Consider the following 15,392-nt stretch of genomic DNA (forward strand, 5'->3'; position numbering starts at 1 on the left):
AAAACAGCTTGCAATACTCCAAATGGAGTCTTATACAACCTCAGATGTACATCTCTTATATTCTGGCCCTCTCGACATGAATCTTAACATTGCATTTGCCTTCCTAACTGCTGACTGAACCTGAAGAGAATCTTGAACGGTGACTTTCAAGCCCCTTTGTGTTTCTGATTTCCAAAGCATTTTCCCATTTAGAAAAGTCTATGCCTCCATTCCTCCTTCCAAAGTACATAACCTCACATTTTTCCACATTGTATCCCATCTGCCACTCTTTGCCCACTCTCCTAGTCTGTTCAAGTCCTTCTGCAGTCCCCTGCTTCCTCAATTGTACCTGTCCCTTTACATACCTTTGTATCATCTGCAAACTTAGCAACAGTGCCTTCAGTTCCTTCCTCCAAATCGTTAATGTATATTGTGAAAAGTTGTGGTCCCAGCACTGACCCCTGAGGCACACTACTAGTCACCAGCTGCCATCCTGAGAAAGACACCTTTATTCCCACTCTCTGCCTTCTGCCAGTCAGCCAATCCTCTATCCATGCCAGGATTTCACCCTTAACACCATGGGCATTTAAATTATTTATTGTGAGCATCACTGGCAAGGCCAACGTTTATTGCCCATCCCTAACTGTCCTTGAATTGAGTGGCTTGTTAGGCCATTTCAGAGGGCATTTTAAGAGTCAACCACATTGCTGTGGGTCTGGAGTCACATGTACTTCAGAGGATCCCTACAGTGCAGAAGAAAACCATTTGGCCCACAGGGAGTGCATCATCTCTCCAACAGAGCATCCTTCCCAGGTCCACCCATCCAAGTAACCCCATCCACTCTCCCCTCTCCACCACCTTATCCCCTTAGCCCACACATCTTGGGACATTAAGGGGCAATTTAGCATGGCTAGTCCACCTAACCTGCACATTTTTGGATTGTGGGAAGAAACCCATGCAGTCAACCAAGGCTGGAATTGTACCCGGTCCCTGGCACTGTGAGGCAGTAGTGCTAGCCACAGTGCCACCATGCCGCCTGTGTAGGCCAGTTCAGGTAACAACAGCAGATTTCATTTTCTAAAGGAAAGAAAAGGGGGTATGGTCTCAAAGGGGAAGCAGATTTAGGAGGAACTTTTTCACACAAGGGTTGTGAATCTGTGGAATTCCCTGCCCAGTGAAGTAGTTGAGGCTACCTCATTGAATGCTTTTAAGGCAAGGATAGATAAATTTTTGAACAGTAAAGGAATTAAGGGTTATTTATGGTGAGCGGGTGGATAAGTGGAGCTGAGTCCATGAAAAGATCAGCCATGATCTTATTGAATGGCGGAGCAGGCTCGAGGGGCCAGATGACCTACTCCTGCTCCTAGTTTTTATGTTAAAGGGCATTAGTGAACCAGAGAGGTTTTTATTATGACAAATTGACAATGGTTTCATGGTCATCATTAAACTTTTAATTCCAGATTTTTTCAGATTCAAATTTCACCATCTGCCATGGTAGTATTAAACCCGGGTCCCCAGAGCATTACTTTGAGTCTCTGGGTTATTAATCCAGTGACAAAACCACTACACAACCACCTCTCTCAAAGATATGAAGTGTTTATGGACTCCTTTGTCACTAGATTGAGATTATTGATCAGCTGCCTCTCCAATCCATTTCCCCAAGATCACTCAGCCAGAGTACCCTGGCATCTTTCTCTAGTTTCTCTCCCATCTCCCCTCATGTTTTCTAGAGTTGATCTAGTCCATGAGGCCAATCTCTTAATTCCTCAACCCTATGCTCACTGAACTGCTGACGACCTAACCTCTCTCCCTGGTGGTGAGGTGTGCATTCAACAGGAAACATTGTTGACAATAGTGGCCAATGGCGGGCTGCTTCACTGTCGCGCAACACATGGCATAGATTGTGCAGAAAGTCCCGCCCCTCATCTGAAAACACAGCATCAGTTTACACAGATATGTTAATGGGGCCCAGCTCGACCTCACCATCACCTTTTTCCATACTCCACTCTAAACAGACTATTTGTTTGACATTCAGTGTTGGATGTGCAGAAATTTTTTCCACTTAAATATTAACATGGAAGCCAATGTCATGGGTCCCCACGACAAACTCTGCTCCCTGGCTATTAACTCTGTCTCTCCCCCTTGCAACAGGCTGATGCTAGTCCAGTCAGTTCACAACCTTGTTGTCAAATTTCTGGGGATCAGCTTCCAATTGCACGCTTGGACTAAGACTACCTGTTTCTGCCTCTGCTACATTAGCCAATTCCCCTCCTATCTCTGTTTACTTGCTGCTCAAACTCGAGATGTGCCTATGACAATGCACTCCTAGCTAGCCCCAGTTCTTTCCTGAAGCTGCCACTGTAACCTTGTCTGAGATCCTGTCTACATTCAGAATGCTGAACCAACATTACTAAATTGGCAAAAGCTACAGCTGCTAGGTCCAATGGAGCATAAGAAGGTCTGGCAAAATTCTGGGCAACCATCTAGACCAATGTATTGGGTACTGGAGGACGGCTGAGGGATCGGAATCCCAACAATGCTCAGTGCCTGCAGACAAGGCGTGGAAAGAATCAAAATAACAACAGGGCCCAACTGCAACACTTACTTCTCCAGGACTGACATAATAACCGGAGGCAGCACCAAGATAGGGATAGGGAGGACTATTCTAGTCATGGCAGTCTCCATCAGTGCCTGCAAAAAATACCAAACATAATTCCAGTAAATACATTTAAACTTAGTCACTAGAGTCCCTCAAAGCACATTGTTACATATAATGCTGCTACACCAACGATGCAGGTTTTTTGTGATAATTTTGGTATAAAGATTACATTGATGACAAGATTTTCCCCTATAATGTTGAACTTGTGGCTTATTGTATGAGGGACAGCAGTACTGAGGAACAGAAGATATGCCTATGTCAGCCATTCAGTCTCTCATCAAACACTGTCCTCATCAAACACTCCTAGGACAAGTACAGCATGAGGTTTGATACAGAGCAAAGTTCCCTTTACACTGTCCCCATCAAACACTCCCAGAACAGGTACAGCACAGGGTTAGATATAGTGTAAAGTTCTATCTTCCAGGACAGGTACAACTTGGAGTTAGATACAGATTAAAGCTCCCTCTATACTGTCCCCATCAAACACTCCCAGGACAGGTACAGTACAGGGTTAAATACAAAGTAAAGTTCTATCTACACTGTCTCCACCAAACACTCCCAGGACAGGTACAGCATGGGGTTAGCTACAGAATAAAGCTCCCTCTGCGCTGTCCCATCGAACACGCCCAAGACAGGTACAGCATGGGGTTAGATCTTGTGTTGTCTAGACTTAGAAGTACCACCATTTATGGAATCAAGTTTGTTCTGGACCCTCTTGTCTTCCCCTTCAACACCTTCACTGCTGACACTGATTTACCGTCATAGTTCCAAGCCCGCTTTCACTGAATTGCATTGCAGCTTAGTAACACTGGCCTGCTCTGAGTTTAAAACTTGGCCCACAGTTACCCTTGTCCAAAGGTGTGCAGGTTAGATGGATGGTAAATGTGTGCAGTGACAGGATGGGCGTTGGGCCTGGATGAGATGCTCTTTTCGAGAGTTGGTGCAGACTTGATGGGCCAAATGGTCTCCCTCTGCACTGTAGGGATTCTATAGTTTACCAGAACTACTCTAAATCTAACCAAATAATAAGCATTACTGTTGCCCCTTCCACTTGCCCAACATTTCCTAAAACTAAGTCCAGAGCTGCCCTTTCTCTTGTTGCGCTTGCTACATCCTGGCTAAAAAATACCCTCCTGAAATGCAGTGCATCCCAATGTGTTGGACAACCAATGGTGGGAGTGCAGACGATGGAGATCATGTGTATGACAATACTGTGTCTTTAAGAAATGTATTTATATCGTGGTTCTTGTGAAGGGTATGTTTAAGAGCCAGCTCTGTGTCAATCGGTCTACTCCAGGCATCCCACATGCTGAGGATGCGGAAAAATAATTGATCCTAGTTATTAGGATGGTTGTTTTAATCTGAGCTAATGCAGTTTTGTTTATTTTTTGGATTGTCTCCAGAAGTTTCAGGATAGCATTTCATTCGTTTGATTGACAGAAGCCGAGTCACGTGCTTTTGGGAGGAGCTACACTTAGAGTCAAGCAGACAGTTTCTGCTTGGATCTGCAAGGAGTGGGAGCTCTTTCATCTATTTGTCTCTAGAAACTGTAATTTAGGACCTTTTAGAAAATAGGTATCTCTCTCCAGAGGTGTTCCGGAGGTAGAAGGACTAGCAGCCCACATATCACTACATAAGCTTGTTGTTTGCTAACTGATTTTGAAGAGGAGTTTATGGATATGAGGAATATTAGCTTAAATTGGAACTGAGAAATAGGTTAGCTGATAAGAATTGTATCTTGTCATGTTTATGTATTTCGACTGATAAAAGTTACACTAATTCTTTTTGTTATAGTTAAACTGAGTTGTTAAATAAAGTTTGTTGTGGGCGGCATCGCGTCACAATGGTTAGCACTGCTGCCTCACAGCGCCAGGAACCTGGTTCACTTCCGGCCTTGGGTCACTGTCTGTGTGGAGTTTGCACATTCTCCCAGTGTCTGCGTGGGTCTCCTCCAGGTACTCTGGTTTCCTCCACAGTCCAAAGATGTGCGGGTTAGGTTGATAAGCCATGCTAAATTGACCCTAGTGTCAGAGGATTAGCAGGGTAAATATGTGGGGTTATGGGAATAGGGCATAATGGGATCGTGGTCAGTGCTGACTCGATGGGCCAAATGGCTTTTTTCTGCACTATAGGGATTCTATGATATGTCATAAAAGATTCCTGGTGAGTCAATAGAATCACACTTGGAATGAAACATCTTATCCTCACACTAATGCCAAATTCAAAATAGTTGGGGGTCTAGTCTAAATTCATAATATACTTTGGAGTTCTGATCTGGTCTCTAATATGTGATAATTATCTCCTAGAATATGTCCAGAGTTGAAAATCCAAAGATGTAGTGTTGACAGGAGCAAAAGGGATACAGAAATGCGTACTAGAAATAGCTTTTACTGTAAATCTCTTAACACAGAAAATAGGAGCAAGATTAGGCCATTTGGCCCATTGAGTCTGCTTCACTATTGAATATGATCATGGCTGATCCTCTATCTCAATGCCACACTCCCACTCTCTCCCCATAACCCTTGACCCATTTAGCATCTAGAAATCAATCTATTCTTTCTTAAATACATGCGGTGACCTAGCCTCTGCAACCTTATGTGGTAGAGAATTCTACAGATTAGTCTTAGCTATGAGGACAGTGGGGGTTGGTTAGCTCAGTTGGCTAAAATGTTACGTAGAATGATGCAAATAGTATGGGTTAATCCGTACTGGCTGCGGTAACCCATGAGACTTGCCCCTTTACTTTGAATCATGCTTGAGAAATGGTACTCCTCATGCAATGTATAACTAATTGTCTCTCTAATATAGAGACATGCTTATAGTCCTTTGTGGACTATAGTAATAACCACTAGCTCTCAGTGAGTCTTCCACAACCATCAACTGATTGTATGTCATGGTTCTCCAGCTCACTTGTCTTTCATGTTAGCGCACCTCTCAGTTCTGCTATGGCTACTCTTTCTCTAGTGGATAACCCCACTACACTATCTCCCATAACTGGAGACAATGAGCCCTCCCCTTGTACTGGTGGTATCAAGCATGGTAAATCACCATTAGCTGTTTGTTAGTTGTAGGCTAGCTGGATTGTGTGGCTGGTTGGTCAGCTGCAGACTGGATGGCTGGCTGGCTGGCTGCCTGTGGCTTCTCCTGCACTGGGCTGGTTAGCTAGCTATGGATTGGATGGCTGGCTGTTCTGGTCTCTCTTTCCTGTTCTGCTACAGTCCCTGTTTCAGCTCGTGCTCTGTTGCTTTCTTTCCTCTCTGCTGTCTTCGCTCCTCCTCAGTTGGAACTGTAAGTTGAGAAACAGAAAAAGCAAAACAATGCAAATGCTGAAAATCTGAAACGAAAACAGCAAATGTTGGAAACACTCAGCAAAGAAGTAGGATGTATCAATGATCTTTGATCAAAGCCCACAATACCAGTATTGTGCCCGCTATTCCATCGTACTATTTCATCTGCTGAGTGCTTCCAGCATTCACCAAATGTTGATCTCTAAACTTGTGCTATTTTTAAAAATTCAAACACTGCCACTATTGCACTTTCCTGATAACAGAAATATTTGCATTCAATATTTTATTTTTTTTTTGTAATCCCTATTTTTTTTGCCACAGGGAGTGGTGGATTTGATGCTGAACTTTCTCTTTGGGGCTTTCATCTTGATTCACTGCACAATATACCTGCAAAATACGAAGCAGGGCAGAACCCTCACAGCTTTGAGATCCCGTTGGTGTAGGAGAAGGACAATCAGACCTCAGGGAGAGTTTTGTAATTCAGTGCTTCCAATGGGGTGTGGATCCTGACAAACTAAGGCATAAAGCCTCCACTTCCCATCCATAAATTTGACAAGAGGAAAATCAGGGATCATGCATCTCTGGTATCCCAGGAAATGCTCCTTGGGAGAGCCACTCCCCACGGAGATCACAGAAACATAATATGGTCAAATTGACGATGCAAAGGTGTTTGAGGTTTCGCTGGAATTGGATGGGTAATGACCAGAGGCTATGTCCAGAAAGTACAGGCAACAGAAAGGGAACAAAATAAAGACTTGTTTTTCTTTCATGACCTCAGGATGTCCCAATGTGCTTTACAGACAATGAAGTAACATCTGAAGTTTTGCCAGCTCCCACGAACAGCAAAGACTATGTAGTCTGTGTTAGCAATGGTTGAGAGACAAGTATTAGTCTGGACACTGGGAAGAACTCTATTCTCTTCCATATTTACTTGGGACAGTCTCATTTCAATACCTCATCTGAAAGATAACACCTGCAACAGTGTGGTGCTCCCTCAGCACTGTATTGTTGCTAACCTAGATTATATGCTGAAATCTCTGCTGTGGAACCTAACCTGGTGGTTGAGGGAAGAGAGTGCTATCCACTGAACCAAGACTGACACCAAATTGATGTAGTAAAGAAGAGATATTGGTGGAATTGATTGCATATTGGGTGATAAGCTATTTCCTTACTGACTGAAAATATGTGGAAAGGATTCAATGAGCTACTCAAGTTTTTTTACATTGGGGAAACTGTAAATGGGTCAAGGAAGGGTCTTGACAGGCAGTCAATGCTGGTTAGCCTTCCCAGAGGAAACAACACAGGTTCTTTCCCAGCTCTCCAGCTGGTTAGTAAGACCCCGATGCCTCCATAAAATCTCCATAATGCTTATCCCTCCATTGAGAAAGACTGACCTTAAGTTACAGCCACTAATGGTGGGGATGAGGAAAACCATGATAAGCAAAAGTGAGAGATACTAAACCACAGAGTCAAACACATACGTGTCTGGCAGCGATCCTGGAGGATCCAATGACATTTCCATCCACGTCCAACACGGAGATCCCTTCCTCCAGCTCACTGTGCCTCATCAGCACAACATTGCAGACATTAGCAGTTGCTACAGGAAAACAAAATACACAGAGCACTCAGCGATGAGTGGGAAAGACAGCATTTTAAAAATGCCTCGCTCTGGAAAATCAATCATTGAAATGAGTGAATCCTACATCATAGGAGAAGGCCATTTCACCTATTTCATTCACATATAAAATTAAAACGTGTGGGATTGAGGTAGTGTATTGAGATGGATAGAAAACTGGTTGGCAGAGAGGAAACAAAGAATAGGAATAAATGGGTCTTCTTCCAAGTGACAGAGAGTGACGAGTGGGGTACTGCAGGGATTAGTGCTGGGACCCCAGCTACACAATGTATATTAATGATTTAGATGGTAGGACTAGGGGGCACAGCCTCAAGATAAAGGGGAGGCGGTTTAGAACGGAGTTGAGGAGGAACTTCTTCACTCAAAGGGTGGTGAATCTCTGGAATTCTCTGCCCGTTGAAGTGGTGGAGGCTGCCTCGCTAAATATTTTTAAGAAGCGGGTTGATGGGTTCTTGATAAGAGAGGGGATTAAGGGTTATGGGGAGAGGGCGGGAAAGTGGAACTGAGCCACAACAGATCAGCCATGATCTTATTGAATGGCGGGGCAGGCTCGAAGGGATAGATGGCCTACTCCTGCTCCTATTTCTTATGTTCTTATGTTCTTATATTTCCAAATCTGAAAATGACACAAAGCTGGGTGGGAGGGTGAGCTTTGAGGAGGATGCAGGGATGCTTCAGTGTGATTTGGACAGGCTGAGCGAGTGGACAAATGCATGGCAGATGCAGTATAACATGGATAAATGTGAGGTCATCCACTTTGGTAACAAAAACAAGAAGACAGATCCGAATGGCTATAAACTAAGGGAGGGATATATAGACCTTAGTGTCCTTGACCATCAGTTTCTGAAGGTGCAGCAGGCAAAGGCAAATGATTTATTGGCCTTCATAGTCAGAGGAATCAAGTACAGGAGCAAGAGAGAGAATAAAGCTAACATTTTAAATCTGGATGAAAATGTCGGCTCTATTTTCTTCCCACAGATGCTGTCAGACCTGCTATGATTTTCCTGCATTTTCTGTTTTTGTTTCAGATTCCAGCATCTGCAGTTTTTGCCTTCACCCCTGCTTATTTTAAGTCTGGCATCCATAACCTTTTCTTTTTCAAAAGTACCTATAATCCCAGTGACCATATCTCAAATCTGGTGCTGTTAGGGCTACAGAGCTGCCAGCTACAATTAACCAGCTCCGTGGAACTTTTCTGATGGGGTCCTGGGACTGGGAACTGGAGTGGAATTCTCCAATAGGCTTAAGGTGAGAGGGGAGAGGCACAAAAGTGTCCGGAGGGGCAATTTTTTCACACAGCTAGTGCTGAGCATTTGGAGCAAGCTGCCAGAGGTAGTAGTAGAGGCGGGTACAACATAAGAACATAAGAAATAGGAGCAGGAGTAGGCCATCTAGCCCTTCGAGCCTGCCCCGCCATTCAATAAGATCATGGCTGATCTGAAGTGGCTCAGTTCCACTTTCCCATTTTCTCCCCATAACCCTTAATTCCCCTGTCTATTAGAAACCTATCTACCCCTGACTTAAGTATATTTAGCGAGGTAGCCTCCACCACTTCAACGGGCAGAGACTTCCAGAGACACCCTTTGAGTGAAGAAGTTCCTCCTCAACTCTGATCTAAACTGCGCCCCCCCCCCTTTATCTTGAGGCTGTGTCCTCTAGTCCTGCTATCCTTTCTAAGCGAAAAGAATCTCTCTACCTCTACCCTATCCATCCCCTCCATTATCTTGTACGTCTCGATAAGATCCGCCTGCACACTTCTAAATTCCAACGAGTACAGACCCAGTCTATTTAGTCTCTCTTCACAGGCCAACCCCCTCATCTCCGGTATCAGCCTAGTGAACCTCCTCTGCACTCCCTCCAAGGCCAAAATATCCTTCTGCAACTGCAGCCTCACCAGTACCCTGTACAGTTGCAGCAAGACCTCCCTACTTTTATATTCTATCCCCCTCGCTATAAAAGCCAACATTCCAATTGCCTTCTTGATCACCTGCTGCACCTAAAGACTGGGTTTTTGCGACTCATGCACAAGGACCCCCAGGTCCCTCTGCATCGTACCATGCTGCAGCTTTTCATCTTTTTATTTTGTCTTTTTTGACAAAAGAAATTTTGTCTTTTAAAAAGCATTTAAATAGTTATATGGGTAAGATGGGCATAGAGGGATATAGGCCAAATGCGGACAATTGGGATTAGCTTACGGATTTAAAAAAAAGGGGCGCCATGGACAAGTTGGGCCAAAGGGCCTTTTTCTATGCTGTAAGCCTCTATGACTCTATGACCTCCTTCTTCCTTTGCATGCCTTCATGAAGCCTCGGCGTAGTCCCCATTCTTTCTGGTTGTATCACAGCTTGGTATGTCTTTTGCTCTGACCAAGACTGCAAGAAACTGCAAAGGGTCGTGAATGTAGCCCAATCCATCACATAAACCAGCCTCCCATCCACTGACACTGTCTACACTTCCCGCTGCCTCAGGAAAAGCAGCCAGCATAATTAAGGACCCCAGCACCGCAGACATTCTCTCTTCTTCTGTCCGAAAAAAGATACAAAAGTCTGAGGTCACATACCAACTGACTCAAGAACAGCTTCTCCCTTGCTGCTGTCAGGCTTTTGAATGGGACTACCTCGCGCTAAGGTGATCTTTCTCTATACCCCAGCTATGACTGTAACACTACATTCTGCACTTCCACCAAACAGCCTCACCTCACACTGCAGGTTGAACTTTGGACGCCACTAGGATGAGCTTGTCCTGAATATTATCAGTGAGCACTATAGATGAAAGAACAGTTCAGAAGCATGCATACCTGCTCTGTGTGCTGAGTTCCCCCCAGTAACTGATGAAGCTGCCGTTTGAGCAGGATCCTAATGGCAACTTTGAAATGGTTGGGAAATAATCTGTGCTGATGTCTTAACTGCTAGTCATGTGCGACATAATGGTGAACTGTAGCTCTAACCCTTGGACTGTCTGATGCCCTTGAATGTGAGTTTGGACTGAGGAAAAGCTTCACTTACCCTGGCAGAGCATGTCAAATCATTTATCCTTCTCCTGCACTACTGAATGGCCATTTTATTTTCCGCGGACACTGAGCTCCCTGGAGACTCCCTCCCAGACTGGCGTGGTCAGATGGGTGGACCTCCTGCTCCCATCCTGAGTAAAGAGGACCTCCAGCCTTTCCTGGACAGCAGGGAGAATGTCCAGGGAGATCCTTGTTGAATTGTGGAGCAGAGGTTTTGGTTTGCTTTGGGGCCATGTTCTCCTTCTTGCCACAATACCTGGCCTTCAGTGAGTAAATATGTGATTTAAATATGGCACCAGGACATTTGACCCCATGTGGTAACAGTGCAGCCAGCGAACCACTTCCCCTGCCCTGCTATGAGTTTAGATGAGCTCCTTGTTTAATGAGCTTAAAATCAAAACATTGGGCGTGAAAATTTATCCTGTCGTTCTGCAGAAATCATGTTTAGTTTGCTGCCCTTAGTCTCCAGAATGGAAAATACCATCTACAATCCTTTCAATGCCCTTGTGATTTTTCACCCAAAAGTTGCTCACAGCACTGTTGGTATGTTCATCTTCATGACAATGATACTCCATGACAATCCTGGACAATTGGCAATCCTGTTCTAAGGATTATCTAATGTGATTCTCATGTGAATGCTCAGCACTCTCACCTGAAATAAGCAGTAGGCTATTTGCAATGGTAAATGGGGGTCATACAGAACCCTGAACTGCAATTTGTTTCTCTGGGTAGGATTTTTCAACTGCATCAACAGGGAATACATCCCCACAGATTCCAGCTGCCCCTCAGCCATTTAAGTACATCAGTCAGATGTACTAACGCAGCTCCTCCCTATTTTCCTGGCCCTCTTACTCCATCCCACTCGCTGGGTCTGAGGAATTTCAGATGTGAGTCTGTTCTCTTTCCAACTGGCTCTGGGAAGGCACAGCACCCGGAAGGTGGATTAATGGTGGGAGATTGGGATGGGCAGTTTGGGATTGGAGGTCATGATGAAGCCACCTGAAACATTGCTTTCACTTTGATAAAGAGAGACAGAGACCCATAAAAAGACGTGCCAATAGAAAGACAGAAAAACAGGCAGAGTGTGAAGCAGTAACAGTGATATCCCCTGAGAAATAATCACAAATACAAATATATTGTTCTTATAGGAGCTACCAATATTACAACTTTATTCTGATTTACCAGTTACGCTCATACTGTCAGGTTCATGTTCTCCTCTTAACATTAACAACCGCTAGCAAGCTACCAACGAGTAAGCCCATGTGACACCTCCTTGTCTACAGCCTGAGACACTGCCTGTCTGTCTGTCTAAGGCACCTTTTGTTGTTTTAGAGTATCTTTGGCACCTCTTGGCAGGGCAAGGTCACCAACTCAGAGGTCACAGAATGTGTTAATCCCATCAGCACACACTTGTTGCCAAGCCAAAGACGTCTGTGATGACTAGGCCACATTCATTGGATGGATGATGGCTGTAAACCCAAAAAGCTCTGTACAGTGAACTGGCCACTAGCAGTCCTGGGTGTCCCTACCTCTGCAATCAGAACACCTGCAAATGGGATATGAAGATGGCAGACATTGACACTGTCAAATGGCAGACATTGACATTGTCAATTGGGAGACAGTGTTGTGACCTCTAGAGGTTATCTATCTGGAAGGGTAAGGCATTGGACAAGGTGAGCAGAAAGAAAAAGCTTGGTGAATTGAGAAGGCTGCCAGTGAATTGTGCACTTCCTCATTCCACTGTTTCCCTCTGCAGCAAATGTGGCAGAGACTGCCATGCCAGTGTGAGACTCCTGAGCCACACCAGGCTCTGCTTAACACACAGTTAACCATCATGGCACAAACCATTTTATGAGGAAGAAGGTTGTCACTGTATAGCTTGACATGTATCCGGACACAGGAAATGATAATGAAAATGTTGTCAGGAAGTATCACTAACAATAGAAATAAACTCAAAGCCACTGGAGTATGGTTTTAAAGGGTAATAGATAAGGACCTGGAATTCTATCCAAAGTATCATGAAAAATCCCAGAAAACTATTTTTATGGAATTTATTCAAATACTGTGTATCAGACGCCTTGACCTTATCTCCCTACCTAAGACAGTCACCACTGCTTTTTAAAACAAGGTATATCCTGATAAACAATCAGCAGTACTATGTAGATACACATAGCAGACATTGTTTTACAATAACTGTGGCGTTGTTGGTATTCAGGGTAATATTCTATGTTTATGTACATACATATAGAGAGATATACACACATTTGTAAATATATGAGAAAGTGTGTGCACATATTGATATCTACGTTTATGAATGTGTGCAAGAGTATGTTTGTGTGTCTGCACATGGGCATATGCAGCCTAGGGAATAAATTACTGCATTGATTTTCTACTCTATTAAAAAAAACCTAGATCATTAGACAGGAGAGGGTTAATCATCACATAAGCAAACAAATTAATTAGCGCATGAGCTCACAATCAGGCCTCCCCAAGGCTTTCACAACACAGGACGCCTCAGAGTTCTGACAACAGCTGCTGGTACATGTCTGTGAATGGAAGCCAGGCCAGCTCTCTTCCATGCCTGCAATGACAAAACGTTCTGGAACTCGCACAGTTTTCAAATCAGTAGGCTGTGAGCAGCTCCGAGGAGTTATCGGCTGACAGAGATAAATATTAACGAAGGCCGGGATATCGCCTGCGGAGGAAAACCAACACCAAGTGAAGCTCCAAGGGACGGCAGCTTGAGCTCCTGGTATTTACCAGAGCACAGGAAGAACACACAGAGTGGTGAGAATATGGAATTTACGACCACATGGAGTGGTTGAGGCAAAAAGCAGAGCAGTATTTCGGGGAAGCTAGATATGTAAAGGAGGGAAAAAGGAATTGAACAATATGTTGACAGAGTGAGATGAAGTAGAGTGGGCGGAGGTGCTTCTGTAGCACAAGCTCCAGCATAGACCTGATGGCCTGAATGGCCTCCTGCTGCATTGTAAATTCAATGTACCATTGCAGAATCAACAAGGTCTTAACTATCTTGAAGAAAGATTCTTTTCTCATCTTCTGAGACATCATGATGAATTTATAATTTTGGAAGATTAGATACAAGAGGAAAGGAAAGATTTGATATTGATTCTAATTTCTTACTGTAATTTTTGTTAGTAATAGACTGGACAGACAACAATCTCAGGCTCTGTCCACTGATTTGACTCAGTTATCTGCAATAAAATTACATTCATTTTCATATTCTCACTGGCTTAGGGATAAATGATGTGACACCGCCTTGCACATCACAATATTTTCCCGTCAGAGGGTTGTTTTTGGGACGTTCTTTCTCAGAAGGCGATGGACGCAGAGTCTTTGAATATTTTTAAGACAGAGCTAGATAAATTCTTGATAAGCAAGGGAGTAAAAGGTTATTGCAGTAGGTGGGAGTATAGAGTTGTGGCTGCAATCAGATCAGTCAAGAATAGTGAATAGTGGAAGGCGTGAGGGGCCATTTCGCACACTCTCGCTTCTAATTCATATGTTTGTGTGCTATATAGATTCTGTTAAAATGCATCTAAACTGGCTGAGTTTAGATTTGTCATATTTGTCCTTAAATGAGAAGTTTAAAGTTTAAACAGAATAGCAGTGTCTTAGATAGACCAAAATAATGAGATTCCAGCTTGTAATTCCCTTGGAGAAATTTACGAGTCACATGTACTCTTTCTTGCTGCTTCTATGCTTAGAAGAGATGAGCGGAGCTGGCTTGACATCAAGGCAACAAACAGGCAACTGGTAAAAGAATTCCTCCGACGGTTACAGTCACACCTAATAGTTGTGGTGATTGTAGGCCACTCATGAACCCCCGGACATCTCCGTAGAATTCTCCAGAAATTTGTACAAGGCTCAGCCAGATTCAGATGCTTCAATGATCTACTTCTATCATAAGATCAGGAGTTGGGTTGCTCACTAGGGCAAAAGAAAGTGGATCAGGAGTAGACCGTACAGCCCATGAAGCCTGCTTGTCATTCAATATGATCAAGGCTGATCAGAGGTTTCAACTCCACTTTCCCGCCCACTCCCATATTGTCTCGATTCCCTCAGAAACCAAAAATCTATCCCAGCCTTCCAAATGTAACCTCTATACCTAGAAGGACCAGGAAAGCAGATACCTAGGAACATCACCACCTGAAAGTTCCCCTCCAAACCACACAACACCCTGACTTAGAACTAATTTTGCTGTCCCTTCACAGTTGCTGGGTCAAAATTCTGGAACATCTTCCTAATAGCACTGTGGGTGGTGTCCCTACAACACATGGAATGCAATGGTTCAACAAGATGGGTAATCACCAGCTTCTCAAGGGCAATTAGGGAAGTCCCACTGTTGGCTATTTAGCCTGCTTGCGGGGCTTTATGGCAGTGTGGAGTGGGTCAGCTCCATGCCAACTTTGTTTTTAGGACGGGCAAGCCATCCACCACTCCCTCCCAAATTATTCAGCTCTACATTTGGAATGTTGTGCACAGTTTGTTCTCCATATTCAAGGAAGGATACTTGTATTGGAGACAGTACAGTGAAAATTCACTACATTAGTCCTTGGGTTGAGAAGGTCGTCCTATGAGAGTAAATTAGAATTACATTCTTTGGCATTTAGAAGAATGAGAGGCAATCTCATTGGAACACACAAGACTCTGTCAGGGCTTGAGCGAGTAGACACTGAGAGATGATGATTACACAGTGTAATGGAACAAGTCAGCATCGGCCCACCATTTTGACCCATCATGCCTTTGTGAACTGAGACACCGGATTAGTTTCACTGTTTTTACGTTTATCATTGCCTT

The 15,392-nt window shown here is 44.0% G+C and overlaps 1 protein-coding gene across 1 annotated transcript in view; it reads right to left on the bottom strand.

Annotated features, from left to right (window-relative positions):
- The window catches only part of LOC145337812 (sideroflexin-5-like), a 206,345-nt gene that overhangs the window by 82,680 nt on the left and 108,273 nt on the right, over positions 1-15,392 (bottom strand). The window contains exons 11-12 of the mRNA XM_080182664.1: positions 7,407-7,522; positions 2,585-2,670 (exon numbers count right to left, since the gene is read on the bottom strand). Coding sequence (XP_080038790.1) covers positions 2,585-2,670; positions 7,407-7,522 — 202 coding nt within the window. The remainder of the gene's footprint in view (positions 1-2,584; positions 2,671-7,406; positions 7,523-15,392) is intronic.

Source organism: Carcharhinus amblyrhynchos, unplaced genomic scaffold (genome assembly GCF_965287045.1).
Source record: "Carcharhinus amblyrhynchos unplaced genomic scaffold, sCarAmb.v2.hapA scaffold_77, whole genome shotgun sequence".
Classification (NCBI taxonomy): Eukaryota; Metazoa; Chordata; class Chondrichthyes; order Carcharhiniformes; family Carcharhinidae; genus Carcharhinus; species Carcharhinus amblyrhynchos.